The following is a 17,066-nucleotide window of genomic DNA, read 5'->3' as shown; positions in this document are numbered from 1 at the left end:
GGAAAAATCCCGCAGGTCCGCTGGGAAGCTGGCTGTTGGCGAAGTCCTTCAAGAGTAGGACACTCTTTGACCTCTGCTGAAGTCTGCCCTACAGGGACCACCTTCTGCAAGCAAAATCTGCAGCACAGGATGGTCTTTAGGATCCAGATCTCCAACAGGGGGAAGGTCTTCTTCCAGTCCTGTTTCACTAGTAACTGTCACCATCCTCTGGTTGGTCCTCCCACTCAACCTCAGCTGGTGGAGGGGTCACCGGTGTGACCTTGGACTGTCCTCTCTGGGATGTGCTTGTTTTGTGTACAGGGGTGACATTCCCTTCTTCCTGAGACCTTGGGTTTCCTTTCTCTTTCTTCCTGGAAGTAGAAGTTTGTTCGTCCAGTGGACTGGGTGTTATAGGTACCTCTGTAACAACACATTGAGAGTCATCCTAAGTGAGATCTCTGGCCTTTCTAGTCTGCTCTTGCTTCCTTTTACTGGGAGGCCTGGGGGTGCTTGATACAACTCGAAGAGTTTTTATGTCATTCCCCAACAGGACTCTCCCGTGCACCTCACTCTGAACCCTGACGGGTATTCTTAGTCATATTGTTGCACTGGATGAGGGCTGTTAGTATTGGAACCATCTGGAGAGGGCCTTCAGTAAGCTTAGTGGGACAGGTTTGAAAAAGGTTTCATCCACTACAGTAATGCTGGACCCAGTGTCTCTAATGGCAGGGGTCTCCGGTCCATTAACAAGTACACTGTCCTTGTAATATTCTTTAGTGTTATCTGTAATAGAGTTATACACATCTACAGTCTGCTGTTCCCACCGACCCAGTGACACTAAAGACATTTTTTTTAAATTGCGGTTTGAAAGTCTTTAAAATCTAAGGGTCAGTCGTCTTGTCCAATTGTCAACTTGTCTCTGTCTAGTCTGCTTGCACCCTGCCCTGTGTCCTTCCCTATTGTTCTCCCCTTCCCTCTGCATTTCTCTTCTCTTCTCTCCCTATGGTGCTCTGTCTCATCTTCTCTAACTGCTTCTCTATCGACTATCCTGCTCTCCTGACTAAATCTGGTAGGAACAAGTTTAAAAAGAACATACTGGTCTCCAACCCAGGCCTCCCTATCGCTGACACCTACACCAGTGCCTCCTCCAGGCAAACCTTCACTGACATCCTCTTTGTCGTTCCCTCACTAGACCTATGGACTCTACATATGGTCTCTGTGCACTCTGCCTCTCCCATTAATGGTGGCACCCAGTGGGAGGCCCTCCTGGCCTCCTTTCACTCCTCTAAGGTCATCATTAAGGTTTACTTGAATGGTACTGTCTTGGTCCAAGGTCCTCATGTGAACCTTCTCTTCGATAGACGCTTCCTGCGCCTCATCAATTTCCTTTCTTCTCCTGCTGTACCCTCACCCCCCTCCACGGCTTCCTCGCCTACCCCTGCTGCCTCTTCCTTGGCTACCTTGCCCTCTCCTCCTTCCTTTCCCCCCCCCCCTCCACACTTCCCTCCGACTTATTTTACACCTCCGCTGGGCGTACCTCTGATTTGTACCCCTCCCCGGAAGTCTTTCAAGGATGGCAACCTTCTCCATATTGCCACTCTAAACTCGCTCAGCTGTCAAACACTCCTCCGACATCTCCCGTCTTCTAGAGGAACTTGACCTCGATGTCCTCAGTCTCACGAGACATGGATCACAATAAGCGCTGTCACGAGCTTTGACACTCTCCTCCCTGACTGCTACAAGATCCTCTCTGCGCCCAGGTCCAACCGTTCGGGACGGGGTGTAGCCCTGATCTTCCCAGAGTGGATTCCTGCCTCTGTCATTCCTGCGCAGGCTTACTCCTCTTTCGAATGCCTCGTCTGCAGGCTCTCTCCTAGCCATTCCCCTACTGTGGCTACTATCTATAGGCCACCTGGTCACATCGCCTGTTTCCTCTGAGTGGGCGGACCTCTCCTCTTCCCTCCTGGTCTTGACCACTCAACTCCTCCTCCTTGGAGACTTTAACATCCACCTGGATGCTTCCTGTCCTTCCTCTGGACTCTTTCGTGACCTCTGCGACTCTCTCTCTCTTTCTATTCTCCCCTCTGGCCCGACTCACTCTGCAGGGCACACTCTGGGTGTTCTCAGACCTTCCCCTTTCCATCCCTCTCACCACTCCTCTTCCTGGAGTGATCACTTTCTCCTTTCCTCCCAGCTCACCCTCTCTACCCCTCAGGCCAAGCCAACTGCAGCACTGCCACCCACCTTCTTGGTCATCCGAACTATGACACACGTGTCAGTTGAGGCTTTTGCCGCCACTTTCTCACCCCTTTACCTCTTTGGCTGACTCATACCCTGACGCAGCCCTTTCCATTCTCCACTCTGCTAAATCTGATACTCTCAATGTTGTTGCCCCTGTCATGAGGATCCGCCTGTTGCCCAAAGCCAAGTGCATCTCCCGGGTCGAATCAGACCTTGTCAACCTCAAACGCAAGTGCAGGATGACTGAGAGGAAATGGCGTGCTTCTGGTACATCCTGTGAAAAAACTGGCCTGCCGCCTGCTCCAAAGGCATTACCGGCTCTCTGTACTCACCAAGAAGAGAACTCTCATCCAAGTCTGCGTCTCTGCGGCATCTAACAACTCTGCTGAACTCCTTAAAATCTGTTTGGAACTGGCCAATCCTGCTGCAGTCTCTACCTCTCATGTCCCTTACCAGGCCATATGCACGGCACTGGCTTCTCATTTCATCTTTAAAACTCAGGACATCCTGTCTGCTTTTCTCCTCCTCTCCTTCCTCCCTCTACTCCCTGCTCTTCCTCTGGCCGTTCTTCGACCATCTCTCCTCCCTCCTTCTCTGCCTTTCCCATGTTCTCCCCAAATGAGGTTCCTAGACCAGTCTGATTTATGAAAGTCTCGTCAAAAGGTTCATCCCTGTTGCTCCAAAACCATCAAGAGACCACATTGACTCCCTGGCTCCTGCTCTGGATGATTTCTGCAACCACTTGTTCACCACTGGATTCTTCCCATCCCCCCTGAAGCACTCCCTTGTGCACCCTCTTCTTAAGAAACCCTCTGCAGACCCGGCTAACTATCGCCCAATCTCCATCACTCCTTTCCTGGGCAAACTCCTGGAAAAGCTGGCTATCTCCCAGCTCAATATTCACACTGAATCTGTTGATTGTTATGAAGAATTATCATAAATGTGCTAATTCCTCCCACCTTAGAGCCCTCAGCTCTTTTTATAGATTCTGGGACTTTGAACTTTTCAATTCTGTTTGTTTTCTGTGTTTAATTTATTTGGTTATGGAGTTTCAGACAACTCCATAGGCGTTGTCTTTTCATTTGTGCCACACAGCACCCTCAGTGCAGTGACACAAGTAAGCCTTTTAAGCTGTCCCAAGGTTTAAATACCTTCTCTGGCATAAACTACTGTTTCCCAGAGTAAGTAAAGTGAAATTGACTTTACTCGTCTTTTCAAATTCCTAGACCCAGCACACTCTATCTTACAATAGAGTGCTGGAGGGGTTACCTAGTATCCCCTAGGTCTAGAAACTCATGTAGCAGTCAAATGCTACCCTTTCCTCTCGAAATGGCTGGTGGCAGTGGTTTAACAAGAACTACCATGATTTTTCCCAACCGCGAACACCGGTAGCGTTAAATCGCAGAAGCTATGTTTTTCAAGATGGCGTCTGAGCCCCCTTTGTTTAAACCGGTCCCGGTCTTCTTTTTTCGCCATTTCTTTTTGGAAAGGTCCTTCTAGAGTTTGTCTCTGCGCGCCAAACCATGTTTGGTCCCTTTGTTCCTATGCCTTTGGCGGGCTTCAGGACTGAAGACCGCCTCTGGCGCCAGAGTGCCTGGGGTGGGCAGGAAGTGAGGGAGGTGACTGAAACTCCCTGTGCTTAGTCTCCTAGGAGACCCAAATGCACTCTGGCATGATAGGCTGGCTGACTGTCCGGCAAGGACAGCCGCCCTGCTGGGCGAGTGGCAGCTAGGCTGGAATGAATGGGAGGAAACTGGATAAAAGGCAAGTCTCTTGACTTGGAAGGCAGACTCGACCACTGGAACGAAAGAATTGAAGAAGAGCTGGAAGAGGACAGCTGCTGCAACAACTCCTGGACCATTGGTTTGCCTGGTGAAGCCCTGTTGCCGGTCCGAATTGCCAAGTTCATCTTCACAGAGAAGCCCTTCAAGGACGACTTCTCCCAAGGATACCATTCTCGGAGCTGGTTGTATTTTAATCAAGAGTGCTGCAGGAAACGGAATAGCCAGGGGAAATGACAGGGAGAAGGACACCAGTTTGTGTGCTTTTACTACAGCTACCAGAATTGAAGATTTGCCTTTGCCAGCTTTTTGAACAGTCCCAGTGCGTGCAGGAGTCCCCCAACATCCTCCCTCTTGTCCCCACGACTGAGGCTCAGGAACAGCGAGATCTGCAGGAACTGCCAGGAGCAGACTTCTTCAGCTGCATCTTTTTCTTCATTGTAAGGTCTTGCGAAAACCCGACCGAGAGGACTTGCCTCTCACTGCGAAAGTGCTTGAAACTTTGGCAACTTACAAGCATAGTCAGCTTGTGACCCAACATATGAATCTTTCTTTTACGAACTACTTCTGAGAACTTTTGCAAAGACTTTTCCGTTTAACTTCCAGAACTGCTTTATCCTATACAAGTCTTTAGCCCATTGACTTTGGCCTAACCTATTGCATTGAATCGACTCCTCTGGTGAACTCAAACTATTTGCACTTTTTTAGAGTAATTATTCGTTTTATTAACTTGTGCCTTTTTGCTCCTACTTCAAATGCTCTGAATGCCATTTTGCTCCTCCTTCAAAGTAGGTCAAATGCCTCAGAATGTGATATTGTGAAGTACTGAAGTATATTTTTGTGTGATATTGATTGCCTCCTTCTAGTGAATGTTTTTATAACTGACTGTGGAATAAATTAATAAGTGTTTTACCAAGAAACCTCGAGTATAAGGATCTATTTGAATACTAGTAATTACAGACACCTGTGTAACACGCTTACAGCTCACATTCCCTCTTGAGACGAGCCTGGCTGCTCCGCAACACTACCACAAAACTGTGTAGTACAGACCTATACCAAAGGTTGGTTTGGCTTACACCTGTAGTCCTTGTTTGTAGTGGTCCCAAAAGGTACTGCATACAAACTTTGCCTAACGGTTGTCTCCATGATCATCAGTCTGGCTTCAGAGCTGCCAGAAGCACAAAAACTGCTCTTCTGAACATCTGTGAAGACCTGCTCTCCAACCTTAATTCCAACACCCCCTGTATCCTCATTTTACTTGATCTCTCTTCTACCTAGACATGGTCAACCATGCCATCCTGCTCAACCGTCTCCGTGATAATCTGGGTATCACCGGTCAGGCCCTGGCGTGGCTGACTTCTTTCCTCTGATCGACCCTCCCAGTTTCAACTTGGGTCCTTCCTCCCCTCCATCTCTGCCTGTGCTATTCCCCAGAGGTCTAAACTCTCTCCCTGGCTGGTCAACAAATATTTGGCACTTCTTGCCCATCGCATTGCCGTGCTCTGCCCCAACTTCCAGTGCTATGCGACTTAGCTCATTTTCAGGCTACCTTCAGCCACCTTCTCTCTCTCTCATCAGTCTGCTGTCTGTCATCCAGGAGTGGTGTGCCGCCAATGATCTCTACCTTAACCCCAGTAAGACTGAGGTTCTCCTCATCGACACACCCGCTCCCTCTTTTCCTGTCACTCTCTGGCCAACCTCTCTTGGCCCTCTTCCTGCTCCCACCTGTGAGGCTAAAGACCTCAGTGTTATCTTCGACTCCACACTCTCCATCTCTCCTCACATCCGACGTCTCTAAGTAGTCATACTACCAGCTGCACCTTCTCTGAGGTATTCTTCCTTTCCTCTGCTTCCCCCAGAAGCTCACTGTCTCCAGAGCTCTGGTTCTCTCTAGGCTGAACTATTCAACAACCTCTTTCTAAATCTGCCTGCTTGTACTCTCCACCCTACGCCACTCATCCAGAACAGGACTGCGAGACTTGTCCTTGGCCTCAAGCCCCGGGATCATATCTCTCCAGGACTGAAATCTCTGCACTGGCTTCCAGTGGCTGCGAGGATTAAGTTCAAAACCCTCTTCATTGTGCACAGGGCCTTCTGGGGCCTCAATACGTCCAACTCTCTTCCTAAATATCTTCCTTCTCGAGCTCTTCGCTCATCCAACACCCTTGGGGTCAGAAGCTTCTCCAAGCAACGAGTTGGTGGTAGATCTTTCATCGGCTGGGGCCTCCCTCTGGAACAGCCTCTCTGCCTCCTTAAAACCTGAGGAGAATCATCTCCGGTTCCGGAAGCATCTCAAAACCTTTCTCTTTGCTTCTTTCTCTCTCCTTTCCTCTGCTGAATTTCCTACTGAAACTGCACTGGTTACCTGGCCACCCTCGTATCTCGGGCCCAGGTCCCCTCCTAGCTAGTCACATACCTGCACTGCCTTCAGGCAACCCCCGCACTTGGGGACTGTTTTCCCCTACAGTACCACTACCAGCACTTGACACCTGATGTCTGCACTTACCCTTGCACTTACCACCAGCAGGCCGTACTTTTACTTACTGTTCATATATTCTATTTATCCCATGTACTACACTGTCCCGTCCCCCGTTACCCCCGCACTTTCCCCCTCCCCATGCACTTGCACGATCTGAATGGCACCTGGCCTAGTAGGATCGTTCTGTCTTCCCTCTGTTCCCCGTCCCTTACCTCGTCGCACCTTGAAACACTTGTGTATAGGCGCGTTATAAATGCCTTATCGTATCACTGGCTGAGACTCCAATGCGGTCTTTAGCCAATAGATGAAAGTTTCCACCTGCCATATGTACTTCTCCCTCAGGGATGAAGGCTAATGAGGCAGTATGGACCCCTGAAGATTTACCCTTGCATCTGGGATCCCCTTTCACATGGTCAGTTGACCCACAAGCATAACATGTACCAAATGTTTTCTGGAATGGGAGCTTTTGCTGACCTCCCTCTTGGTTTGGCACCAGAGGTCTCACTAGACTGACCTAATTTCCCATATGGTTTACCCTTCAGTTTGTGGCCCTCTTTTGGGTGGTTGGTTTTAGAATTCTCCTTGTCATCTTTCTTGTGCTGCTTCCCCTCATCCTTTTTTGTGAGTGGCCCCAGAATCCTTGAGTAGCCCTGTTGGCAACCCACAAGACAGCAGCTTTTGCTAGCTTCTTGGAGTCACTCTTTTGAGTCAGCCAACGGCTGTCTCCGCTCAAGAGAGCAGGCATCAAAAATAGATTCTAACAAACACAGATTTCTCATTCCTTCAAAGGAGTTCACTCTGCAACCCTTAACCCATCCAGCTAAGCTTTTCAAATATTCACACACCCAGGTAGCCCAAGGGGTACCATCAGTGTTTTGAGGGACCTAAACCTCTTAACGTACTAGGAAGGCGTTTTCCCAAATCTAGCTATCAAAGCTAGCTTCACATTCTCATACTCCAATCTGTTTATGAATTATTTGTTAACCTTTGTTTTATTCCTCGATATCTTTTGCACCAAACTCAGTATTGCTCTAAATTTATCTTTGATAAATCGATGTCCACAGTGTCCTAGCTGTTTAAGTCACCCGAGTCTGTGCGCCATCCCCAATGGGTATCTTCTGATTTAGAGAAACTAAGAGTGTGTTTTGAAGTATATTTAAGTGTTAGGTGTTTTGCTCCCTTTCTGAATAAGGCTTTATAACTGGCTGTGAAATAAATTAATTGCTCTATCAAGAAACCTTGAGTGTACATGTTTTTGAATAACTATACTGTGAAACTCTGTCACAACCTTACTGCTCACATTGACCCCTCTTGAGATGAGCCTGGCTGCTCAACACGCTACCAACCTGTGTAGTACAGACTTACACTAAAGGTTGGGTTAACTATTGCTAAGATACCAAGGCTGGTGCAGTCTCCCGCAGGGTACTGCATACAATCTTGTCTAACATACCCTCTGGGTTTTTAAGTCCACTCTGTACTGAACACCACCTGTGATAGTGTGGTCTATTCTCTGCATCAACCCTCCACCCACCCACCATACGAATTGTGCACATCATCATCACATGTTTCACACTCCTAGATTCCAGAATAGAGCGCTACTAGTAAAGAGATGTGACCTACACTTCCTCCCACATGAGATGTTTGGTGCATCTAGTGCTGGGCATGGCTACTTCAGTGAAAATGTGTATTTGTTGGTGGCTGGAATCTCATTTCGTTATGGGTCGAAAACCATTTTTAAACCGGCGATCGATAAGGGTTTAATCTTTCTTCTTGTACCGATCTGCCACATGGAAGCAAACCAGTCATTCTGCATGGACTCCTTTGCCCCTCGCTTGTCCTGCCGTGTGCGTTCCCCCTGATATGCAGTTTGACTGTGCCACCTCTTTGTCCTTGCACATTTCTTCTCAATCTTTTCTCCAATTTATCATTCAATGTAAATAAAGTATCTTGTACTTTTGTGCCCATTATTTAGTCTGGTGCTCTGCTAGCTTGTGGTATTGTGAATTCTGGTGTCCGGAACGAATGTGATCCTGCCCTGGCCTTGCTCTCGGACTATGTACTTCACAACAGCAGCACCATGCGAATTGGTGCCATCTTTGGGTAAGCACTGTCAAGTGGGTCTTTTTTATTTTTTTATTTGTATGTATCTCTGAAATTGTATGCTCCTAAATATTTCCTTCAATTTCATACACTTTGGATATATGCACACCTTGTCTAAAAGCTATCGCACACTTTATCCTTTCACTTGCCCCATCTATGTTTGAACCCCATTGTTTAGATCTGTACCCTCTTTTCCACACAACTTCTTCCCTTTGCTTTTCAGGCTATAGTCTGTGTACTCCAAACGGGTGTACATGTACAAGCGTTTAGACCAGCCTCGGCTCAGACACCACTGCGGTGGTGATTGGGCCCAGTATAAAATATCTAACGTATCGGTGCACAATTATTTGTCTGCACCCATCAATCTTCCTAGAACTAAACACTTCTCTCTGTTTGCAGGTTGGGACTTGCATATGCAGGCTCAAACCGGGAGGATGTTTTGACCTTGTTGCTTCCGGTCATGGGCGACTCTAAATCTGGCATGGAGGTGAGTACTGTTCTGTTGTCCCCAGAAAAATGTCCTACTGCCTCTGGTTTGTGGCTATAGAGTGCCTGTTACTTTTAGGATAGAAGCAGTTAGACAGGCTAGCAAAAAAGTACATGATTTAGATCAAAAGTCCTACAAATAGAGGCTGAAATAATGTAACCGTTCACGCTGGAGGAAATGGAAGTGTCGGGTAATGACGTGAGATTTTTCTTTGTGGGGCGCATGCCCAGAACACTCGGTAAATGCTTCCCTTTTTTTGTCCCCTGTCCACCATGCCCATCTCCTTTCCCTGGTGCCTGCTCTGTTTTTTTTTCTCTCCTTTTAAATTTGTTCCCCTTCCTGTGCTTCCCGCCTCCCTTTCTCTGCCCGCCCTCCCCCAAACGGATTGAACTGATGACATGGTCGGGTGACGAGTTCCTACTCTTCATGGTACTGCCCGGGCAGCCAGCCGGCTAAGTGCCAGAGGCAAAGGGCAGCAACTCCATTCCCTGTATTCCCCTGTTTGTCGAGTGGGGCCACCTACAAGAACAGACGGGAAAGGTGATCTGGTTGGGGAGTACAGGCATTACTGCACTTCAGTAAAAACCCCACCACTTGATTAACTTCAAATACTCGAATTAGGGGCAGGGCACCGCTCTTCAGCTGTGTCTTTGGGGGTAGGAAATGTGTTGCACTTGGATGGATTATTGGGGTGTCATGGTCCGACTTTGTCTCTTTGTGGGAGCTGCTGAACTCCACAATGCCTCAACTGTTCTGCACCCACAGACTATTCACACAGTACGTTACAGATCAGCCTGAGGGGGAAGTGGAGAAAATAACAAACGACACAGGAGCTCTTCTGTCTACTTCCTTTAGCACCATGTACAGGAATTAAATATGAGTTAACAATATTTCATTACTTGCTCTAAAACTTCTTTTAAAGTTGAGTCACTTCGAATGTATGTGAAATTGCCTGTGATTCCTCTGCCACAAGCTCGGAGGAATACATTCCTTGATTGTCTTTACTTGGGATCTTGAGTACTGAATTGCACTAGTGGCTGCTAGACATTTGAACTTAACCATTGCACTTGTCTTCCTGTTCCTCTGTCCATGAAAACACGAGTTCAAAGTATCACTACCATTTTAACAGTAAGCTATTCTTTAGTCTCTTCTTAACTTCTGCTCCATTAAACCTTGTCTTTACTCATTTGCAGCTACTACCTTGCAGTTTAAATTCCAATGGCTTCGTCTATAAACAGATTGCTGTATTTTACCACCCTAAACCCCTTTTTTTACTAAACTTTGTAGTCCATCTGTTTATTTCCTAATGGTGTGCAAAAAACGTCTACAATCCCCAAGATCTATTTACTAAAATAGCCACCGGCACTGCAGAGCGCACAGCAGCCTTTTATGTTCCTGTAAACATTTCCGTAATTGAAGCCTTTTGTGGTCTGATTTTATGAATTCCGGCTTTGAGTGCAACAACCAATTAAGAGGGGTTCTCACTACGCTGAGGTTGATGTGCCTGTTAGGGAGATTTATCATTTTTATGCTTCATCCCCTCCCCTCTCCTAGTGAGACCCCCAGCTCTTTTTGCTGGACTTCTGGACCTTTTTCTTTTACTCCTGCACAAGTTGAGTCTTTTCCACGCACTCATTCATTCTTGTGGGCTCTGTCTTTTGAAACTCTATTCTTTGTATTTTACTTGTACTATGGAGTCTGTCTACTCCATTGCTCTTAAAGGCATCTGTGTTTTTACTACTGCAGCACAGAGCTCCTTAAGGGCAGAGTTGCTGGGGACCCTCAGGGTGCTCCTTTAAGATTCTTTTTCTATATCCTCGAGTAACTACCGATCTTAAGGATAGAGAAAGACTTGGTATCACTCCCAACCCTCTATAGTCTGAGAGATTGACACACACCACCTTCATTGGAGTGCCGAAGGAATACCTAGTATCCCTCTTCTCTCTGCTCGTGTGACTTTTTAGACACATCGACAATCTCCTAGATTCTCTGTTAGACTGCTGGTGGCACTGGACATGTTCTACCATCTATTGTGTAATGTTTATACCGCAACTTGGGGCCTCCCTTCTTTTTTCGCCATTACTAGCGTGGTTGTTTTTGATTAGCCCTTCTACCAGTCTGGAAGTCGGAGGTCAGAATGCATGTTTTTACCTTTGGCGGGAACCCTTGGGTGTCCCTGCCTAGGCTCCAGAGTGTCTGGCAAGGCAGGAAGTGGGGGAGGAGTCTTTGTCTGGCAGTGTGTCTGAATAGGACCAGCTCCTACTAGGGGTCTGGCTGTCCTGATTGGACAGCCAAACACCCCGTTCTGTAAAATTTTCAGAAAGATTGCAGAGGAGTGTGTGCAGGAACTGTTTAAAATGTGAGGCTTCTGGAAAGAAAAGCAAGTCGACCACTGGAAGCTGAAGTAACCGAAGACGACGACCAGAGACGCCTGCAGACCTTTTGTAATACAGTGAAGCGACCACTGCTGTCCTGACCCAGTTTTCTGTGCGGCGGAGGAGCTCAGGAGAGAACGACTCCTTCCCTTTGGCTGGTGGGAACAACCAGTCCCAAGACGAATGCTGAATTGAGCCATCTCCTGAGGTCCTAGGAGTTTCCGGAGATGCAGACCCCTAATACCAGGAGACCTGCTGCCCATTTCGAGTGCATCGTCGTGAAAATGCTGAATCCGTTCAAATCTTTGCCAAACCCCTAAGGACACTCCAGAGATCTGATCCAACTGGCCCAGACCCCCTCATCAGAGTGTAGGACTGCAGGAATTGAAGAAGATTGACAAGAGTGATCCATGTCCTTTACTGTTGCTACAGAAAAGGGGCCAAAACTGCAGAGTGAACCAAGAAGTTGCTGAAATTAATGCCCCAGGTCCTTCCTCGAGGCTGCTTTTCTGACCCTTTCCATTGTCCTGCCTTCAATCATCAAACCAAGGAATTCGGAGGTTGTGTCCAGAGCTGCAACTTCGCGAGCATCCAGCACAAACAATTTCTTCTAACCTAAGGTATTGTGGGGGGAAAAAGGAATTGCTTACCTAACTCCAAGAAGTCGCTCCATAGTGTTGGACTGCATGTAGAGTTGTCCAGGGTCACCCCCTCTTACCTCCGACTGAAGCCGCTGCTTGTGTCTCTTCGAGTCCTTTAACAGGTCTCCTTTGTTAGTTGTTAACTTGCTGCTTCAGTGACACTAGACTGGAAGAAATCCACTGGAACTCTTCGTATTCTGCTGCCTTCTAAAGACTTTGAGCCCTCTCCGAATTGCCTTTTAGCTAGGGTTGCGTTTTGGGACTTAAAAGACTTACTTGGTGAACGCTCTCTAGAACCTTGAACCAAGCTTATGTTTCACTAACGAACCATTAAGTGCCTTTTACTGTGTGTTTGCAGAGTAAATGTATTACCGTATGAACCGTTGGAATCCACAGGTGCACTTAATAACTGATAATACGATGACATTATCTTTTCCCTTTCTAACGTTGAATTGTGTATCCATAAAACCTCTGGTCTCATGCATATCTGCTGAATTAAGAATCCAACACTTATTTGTAACAGCGCCTCGATGTCCATGGGCTGCAAGTGCGCTATACAAATGCGAATAAATAAATAAAAATAAATTAATAAATGTAACTGCAAACAAATACAAAAGTGAAAGTGCCCTTTGAAGTGTATTCTCCATTATTCCGAAGTGTTTTAGTGTAAACGTCTAAAGTATTTAAAGGTATTCTGGTGTGTATATATAATAAATATATACATTTTTATGTAAATTATACGTGTAAGAATTAAGTTTCAGTGTAATTACCTACAGCTCAAATCTTTTTCTTAAGATATGCCTGACTGCTCTGCTACTATACATCCAGAGTTAGTACAGACTGTTATCAAGAGTTGGAGATCTACAAATGTTAGGCAAGATTTGATGCAGTAACCCTGTGGGACACTACACCAGTCTTGTCCTCTTGGTATTAGGTAACCCACCTATTTGTATAGATTTGTACTACACAAGTTGGTAGTGTGACTGAGCAGCTATACCTAACTCATAAGGGGTCAATGCGAGCTGTAGAGCTGTAGCATCGAAATCCACAGGAAACATTGTATGCAGTAGCCGGTGGGAGACTGCACCAGCACTGATCCCTTGCTGGGGACCCTTAGGGTCCTCCTTTTAAGATTATTTTTCTATATTTAACCCAACCTTTGGTATAACCATGTACTACACAAGTTGGTAGAGTGACTCAGCAGCCAGGCGTCTCTCTAGGGGGGGGGGGGGTGTTCAATGTGAGCTGTAGGGTTATCACACAGATTCACGGCAACAAGTATCCAAATAAACACTTACACTCAAGCTTTCTTGATTAAACAATTATTTATTTAACAGTCAGTTTAATAGGGCTTCTTTAGAAGGGAGCAATATATATGTAACACAAAAATATACTTCAAAATACACACGGTTTCTTTAAATCAGTAAATGCCCAGTTGGGATGGCACACAGATTCTTCCTACACCCAGAGGTGACATGAATAACTAGGCTACTGTTGACATTAATATATCACAGGTAAATTTTAGAGCAATACTGAGGTTGCTGTCAAAAGGAGATGATGTGGGAATAAAACAATGATTAATAAAACGATGATTAATAAATATTCTTAAGCAGGTAAGTACTTTTTGAACCCTCCAATGAAAAGTAAATTAGCCCTTTCCTGGGGGAAAGGCAAAGCACAAAGTCTGAGGTAAAAAGTCTTTCAGGGAGCCAGGACAGCCAATGTTAGTTGAGCAAAAGTCTAGGGGAGCTGAAGCACTCTTGGTAGGTAAGTAGAAAAGTCTTTGCACAATGTTTTAGAAGTCTTTGAAGAAAAGTTGAATCAAATGTAGCGCCAAAAGATGTTTAAGCTTGTGAGTAATAGAAGATGCAAGCAACTCTACATCAAGAGGTAAGTTCTCTCAGACTTTTTACTGTACCTTTGAATTGAAGAAAAAGTTTAGCTGATGGCTTTTGTTCCTGTGCAGCCCGGCAGATCTCATTGTCCCTGGGCCTCAGTCGTGGGGACAAGAGGGAGGACTTCTAGGGACTCCTGCACTGCAATGGGACTGTCACTGCTCGAAACCAACAATCTTCAAATCAGTGACTGTTTAGTGTTTCAGCTCTCACGTCTACCGCAAATAGCAACACAGCAGTTCCTGGCTGTCGAGATGGACTTTCCTTGCTTCCGCACTACGAATTGAAGGTCAGCGGCAGCAATGGGTAAACTTTAGATCAGCTGCACTTCGCGGTTTCAGCTTCCTGCGACTCTCTCAAATAGCACCACCACGGTTCTCGGATACTTTAATGGACTTTTCTCGCATCTGGGGTTCAGCACTCTGTTGGATCCAGAGGATGTTCCTGGAGCTCGGCTCTGACTTAAGACACTTGCTCGATTCTGGTGTTCCTCTCCCTGGCATTCGGTTCCTGCAGCAGCAGTGGAAGTACAGCCAGCTCCGAGGGGATTTCCAGATGAGCTTGTCTTGGTGTCGATTGGTCCAACAAACCCAAGGGGAGAAGTCGTCCTTTGCAGGTCTTCTCTAGTCGAGGCGAATTCAGAGCTTCAGCATTGTAGCAGGGCTTCACCGGGCAAACCATCGGGGCAGGATTTGCAGCAGGTGTCTCTTCCAAGTTCTTATTCGGATTCCTTCGTCGAGTGGTCGACTCTGCCTTCCACAAAAAAAGCCTTGCCTTTTTATTCAGGTTTCTTGCATTCATTCGCAGCCTAGCTGTCAATCACACAGCAGTTGGCTGTCCTCCAGGGACATCCCTCCAGCCAATCACCTTTGGGTGCATTCCTGTAACCACAGAGACTAAGCACAGGGAGTTTTGTGCACTGCTAGGGAGAATTCTCATAAATGTGCTAACTCCCTTCACCTTGGAGACCCCCAGCAACTTTGCTGGATTTTGAGGACTTGGTTTTTTTACCTGGAGAGAGTGTGAGCCTTTTTCCCCACTCTAATATATTTTGATGTGGATTTTACTCTTGTGTTCTTTGATTATGGGGTTTTAGATAACTCCATAGGTAAGCTGTTCAACTAGACCACCTTATGTCATGCGTTGTCTCAACGCTTTCCATCTGTAACCTGTAACACATTCTCTAAAATGTCATATACTGTTGTATACATCTACTCCGGCAATAATGTTATAACCTGCACCGAATGTATACCCTGTATAACCTGATTAACATGCACCATGTGAATATCCTGTAACAGCGCCACGATGCCTAGGGGCGCTTTATAAATCCAAATAAATAAATGTGTGTCGCACAGCACCCTCACTGCCTTTTAGGCTCTCCTAAGGTTTTCCAGAGAAAGTAAAGTTAAATTGACTTTACTAGTCTTTTTAAATTCCTAGGCAGAGTCGTGCGCAGTGTCAGTCTGCGTCAGTCCACTTGTATTTTCTGTATCGAGAGGAGCTGCTGCGAAGTGCTCTTACCCGAGTCTGAATCCCAGCACTGTTGCTTTAAAATCTGCTGGTTGAGGGCGGTGGGCGGATGCTATAAAACCTCTAACGAGGCGCGGAGTTGTGTGCAGAGTCCATCTGCGTCAGTCCGCGACTGACCGTGCGCATTGCTGTGTTCTTTGCTATGACTGCTCAATCAGGCCTGGGGGGGCCATCAAACAAAGCGTAAGACGATTCAACAGCGACGGATGCAGAACCCGTGAACAGCCTTGAAGGCAGATGTTGCCTCCGACACTTCAAAGGTAAGCACCGTTTCACGGAAACGTGTGTCTAAAGTGTTACCTGAAACTGTCGAACTAATGGAAAACAAGCAACCATCGATGGTCTCTGTGACCCCCCCCCTTTCACTTGACAAATCTTCTGAAGTTTTACCTGCGAACACGTTGTGCTCACCAGTAAGTGCAAAGGGGGGAAGAACGAGCAAAAAATGATCGCCTTTTGTCATCCAGTAACCTCGCTGATCCCAACAGACAGCCAATTCAAGCCCCCATTAACTCCAACGCCCCTGTACAGTCCGCATTACCTCTCCAAACTGCGGACACCTCAATAGTTGAAGCCGGGGAACATTTCGTGCCTGAGTCTGTCTTTGAGGAGTCTGTGTCTGTGACCGAGGAAGCCGAAGCGAGTGTCTCACTTGATTAGGCGGTCCGGAATACGGATGCATCTTTACAAAGACCGTTATTAACTCTAAACAATTTACTTCCCATCGGCTTAAGTTCTTCACAAACATTTTCATTCAACAACACAACTCGGACTACGTCAAACCAGATCACTTCGGAAACAGCTGATTAATTTTTTTCGCCCTTCGAACTCACGGATGCAGAAATAATGGAAGCCTCGCAAGACGACGAAGAAAACGAAAGCATGAATGTATCTGAAGTAATAATGTCATCTGTGACGCCCCTGGATAAAGATCATGTGGATGCGGCTGACGGCCCTTTAACTGTCGATACTGAAAGACATCATACACACCAAGTTCAAATGAAAATTTCATTTGAAACCTCAACCTCAGCTGTCCTTGCAATGAAAATACCAGAAATGATGTTGCATGGTATTCTGAGTTTACTCAGTTCCAACAAGCCAAGGAACAAGTGACGCCACACACTTTTCAGTTTCCTCATGGTTGTACGAACTCTTATGCTAATCAGCGACACACAGTCCATCAATATAGTCGCAACCACGACGCCTCTATTGAATACCTACAAGGAACTTGTGGAAACACTGGCCGTGCTTCGATGGGAAAAAGTAACAACATTTGTCCAATATCAAGCGACAAACGAAATTCTGGTGGTGCAGTGGACGGAACCACGAGTACAACCCACACCAAGATTAGAGTGCATTCTCTTAACATGGATCCCTCCAGCACCCCGAGAAATGGGAAATCACGGCCAAAATCTACTGCGGCTGTGAATTCATCGTCATCTAGTGATCTTCAATCGGAGAACGTAAACAGCTCGCACTCATATCTGGCTGAAAAAACTAGCTCTGATTCAAAACCTAGTCTCTCCTCAGCAGCCGCAATGCAGATTTACAACAATGT

The 17,066-nt window shown here is 46.5% G+C and overlaps 1 protein-coding gene across 1 annotated transcript in view; it reads left to right on the top strand.

Moving 5' to 3' along the window:
• PSMD2 (proteasome 26S subunit ubiquitin receptor, non-ATPase 2) overlaps positions 1–17,066 on the top strand; it is a 674,802-nt gene that overhangs the window by 257,708 nt on the left and 400,028 nt on the right. The window contains exons 11-12 of the mRNA XM_069618807.1: positions 8,453–8,580; positions 8,980–9,067. Of these exons, the coding sequence (XP_069474908.1) occupies positions 8,453–8,580; positions 8,980–9,067 (216 nt within the window). The remainder of the gene's footprint in view (positions 1–8,452; positions 8,581–8,979; positions 9,068–17,066) is intronic.

The sequence above is a fragment of the Ambystoma mexicanum genome, chromosome 10 (assembly GCF_040938575.1).
Source record: "Ambystoma mexicanum isolate Mex_15411 chromosome 10, UKY_AmexF1_1, whole genome shotgun sequence".
In the NCBI taxonomy this organism is placed as follows: Eukaryota; Metazoa; Chordata; class Amphibia; order Caudata; family Ambystomatidae; genus Ambystoma; species Ambystoma mexicanum.
This window is presented reverse-complemented; position numbering and strand designations above follow the sequence as displayed.